The 3085-nt window shown below is 44.2% G+C and overlaps 1 protein-coding gene across 1 annotated transcript; it reads right to left on the bottom strand.

Moving 5' to 3' along the window:
• LOC121173733 (protein WHAT'S THIS FACTOR 9, mitochondrial) lies at nt 1-2366 on the bottom strand. The gene is made up of 2 exons (XM_041010528.1): nt 979-2366; nt 1-948 (listed from the first exon to the last, which is right to left on the bottom strand). The coding sequence occupies exons 1-2, from the start codon at nt 2349-2351 to the stop codon at nt 420-422; spliced, it is 1902 nt and encodes a 633-aa protein (XP_040866462.1). The 5' UTR covers nt 2352-2366; the 3' UTR covers nt 1-419.
• Between the last annotated feature and the right edge of the window lie 719 nt (nt 2367-3085).

Here is a 3085-nt window from a genome sequence, read left to right as displayed (position 1 = left end):
TGCCGTGGGAATCTCTAGGAAACCCCCTTAAAAATATAATGTGCTTTACAAAATTACACTGAATACATGCAATTACCTAATCTTAACTAAAATCAACTGCTAAACCAAGAAACCTTCTTAAAATTACGCCAAAAGATGTAGCCTAGAATAGATAACACATTTGCAATATAACATTAGCCTCTTTGCTGCTACAAAAACCACTGCTAGTCACCAACAATTGGCCCAAGAACCTAGGTCACTAGGTCACAGCAGCCATCACTCAACTAAAGGTCCTGACATGATGTGCATACAGAAACAGCCGCAACAACAAGACATAAAAGAAAAATTAATCTTAATTTGTAAACTAATAACAGGGTAAGACCAAGAGCAGGAACCGCATACCAGAATTATGCGTTAGTTGCCAGAAACAAATTGAATCTCTACAAAACAGGGGTTTTCTTGCTGGTTAATGAACTTCTATTAGAGAATCTTGATCTATCTTGTGTATTCTCAACATCTATATGTGCACCTCGCACTTGTCTTCTTTTTGAAGCTTCAAATGAATTCTTCTTCCCAATTTTCCCAATCGATCTTTCACTTTGAGAACCTCTCAAAGGGGATCTTTCCCTCCGATAATCTCTCAAAGGAGATCTTTCCCTTGAAGAATCTCTCAAAGGCTTGTCAACATCTAACTTCACTTTCCCAAACTCTCTGCCCCTTCTACCAGTGTCAATTTTCCGACTACCTCTTTGAGACTCCTCTTCATCATGGCAAAACCCAGTTTTCCCAATCGATCTTTCCCTCCGAGAACCTCTCAAAGGTGATCTTTCCCTCCGAGAATCTCTCAAAGGCTTGTCAGCATCTAACTTCACTTTCCCAAACTCTCTGCTCCTTCTACCAGTATCAATTTTCCGACTACCTCTTTGAGACTCCTCTTCATCATCGCAAAACTCAGTTTTCCCGATCGATCTTTCCCTCCGAGAACCTCTCAAAGGCGATCTTTCCCTCCATGAATCTCTCAAAGGCAATCTTTCCCTTGAAGAACCTCTCAAAGGCTTATCAATATCTAACTTCACTTTCCCAAACTCCCTGCCCCTTCTAACGGTAGCATTTTTCCAACTACATCTTCGAGACTCCTCTTCATCATCGTCAAAATCAGTTTCACTAGCATCCTCAACTTCACATGCCTCCTCTTCACCGTCCTCCACACACTCCCCATCACCCTCACCCTCTCCTTCTCCTCCTTCAACACCTTTTCCCTCCACCTCATCCACACCACCCTTACCTTGCACAATCTTACTCGATTTTCCTTCTTCCCTAACACTATTCATCAGATGAACATACTGGTTCCTCAAATTCATCACCGGATGATCCTCAATCAGTGCACCCCTCTTGTACCCCTCTCTCAAAACAACAGTATAGGTCCCAATCTTACTAGACAAATAGAACATCCCCGGATGCTGCAACAACGCCCTCTTAAACCTCGACCTCAGCCCCAACCACTCCCCAAACTCCAACAACATCTCCTTCTCAATCTTCTTCCCAACAAAAAGATGAAGTACCTCATGCAACACACCAACAACCCAAACATCAGACTCATCACTAGTACTCGGCAAATGAGACAAATTCTCATAAGGAGACTCATAAGACTTCTTCTGCCACTCTCTCAACCACTTCTCATACTTCTTATCCATCTCTAAACCATTAGAAAACTGCACAGGAAACAATGGTTCATAATTAACACTAACGTTTCGGCCCTGGATAACCGAAACGGCTAGATCGTGGTCCCAGCAGACGAGCTCCAGGAACCCGTCTGCGATCCGGAAGTAGTCAGGAAAGTCCGGGACCACGGTCTCCCCGAAATCTTCGGGGAGGCCGAGGTCCCATTGCAAGTGTTCAACTAGGGGCAGGGGGATTTTGTGGATTCTAGCGATCATGAGGAGCTTGAGGAGCCTGTCCGCGGCTTGGCGTTTGAAGCTGTCGGAGTGGTGGAGGAGGTTCTCTTCGGTGTCGAGGCGGAGGGTTTCGGGGGTGAGGCGGACGTGGGGGGAGGAGGCGGCGGCGGCGACGGGGAGGAACTCCTCGAAGACGGAGGGGTGCTTGCGGACGAACTCGATGGGGCGGAAGGGGAGGGAGAGGGAGCGCTTGATGAGGGAGACGGGGAGGGACTTGGAGGGTTCGCGTTTGATGAGGTTTTTGAGGGAGAGTAAGGGTTTGAGGTTTCTCTCGCGCTCTACGGCGTGGTCGAGGCCGCGGTGGCGGAAGGGTTTGACGGTGCCGTCGAAGATGGTGCGGCGGCGGGGGTGGTGGGGAGGGGCGGGGGTGCGGAGGGAGACGAGGGTGAGGAACCGCGGTGCTCTAGGTTGAGGCATTGTTGTTGGGGTGGCAATGGAAGTGTGCAGTGTGCACAGTGAAGGGAGGAGCAAAGAGGGGTTTTGGGGGTTTTGGAATTGGGTATGGGCCGACTCGTATTCCTTATGGGTAGCACTTTTTGTGGCTGATGTAGCCCAATGGCCCGTTTTAAAATTTTGTCTGGATTTATATAAATTTAAAGGATAAAAAATAAAAATAATGTTGGACTATAATAGACCTGATTGAACTTGGATTTGTAATTCTTGAGCTCGGTCTGGGCCTATCAGAGTACCCAGATTGACCAAGTTCTATTCAGGCCGAATTTTCTTGGGCCCAGCTTGACCCGCCCTAACAGGCTAATGGGTCAGTTTGTCGGGTTAAGCCTATTTTATAGTTCTAATTATGAGCAAATGAAAGAAAAGGAAGAGACTGAGATACATATAGGAGGTTAAATAGAAATTGCTAGAACATATTTGAAAGATAAAATAGAAAAAAAAAGTGTGTAACAAAATTTTATTATTGTTATAGATCATTTTAAAAAGGATTTATCCTTTGGTTTTAGAACTACAATTATTTTCTTCACAAAGCATTTTTTCACATCTTCTACATTATTGTAAATTTCATAATAATTGTCTTTGATTGTTAAGGATAAAAAAAACTATAATTTTAGAGACAAAAAGTGCCCCTTTTGACAAAATAAATATTTAATTTTATCTTTTTTGTTTATTCATTATTTTGAAAAATTAAAATCATA

The sequence above is a fragment of the Glycine max genome, chromosome 16, assembly GCF_000004515.6.
Source record: "Glycine max cultivar Williams 82 chromosome 16, Glycine_max_v4.0, whole genome shotgun sequence".
Classification (NCBI taxonomy): Eukaryota; Viridiplantae; Streptophyta; class Magnoliopsida; order Fabales; family Fabaceae; genus Glycine; species Glycine max.
Note: the sequence above shows the minus strand (reverse complement) of the source record. Positions and strands in the feature narration are given on the sequence as shown.

What these genes read in the sequence shown, in the direction of transcription:
- LOC121173733 (XM_041010528.1), bottom strand. Translation starts at nt 2,351, where the DNA reads ATGCCTCAACCTAGAGCACCGCGGTTCCTCACCCTCGTCTCCCTCCGC. An exon ending in AGAGATTCATGGAGGGAAAG is followed by an intron (nt 949 to 978) that starts ATCGCCTTTGAG and finishes TCGGAGGGAAAG; the next exon opens with ATCGATCGGGAAAACTGAGT.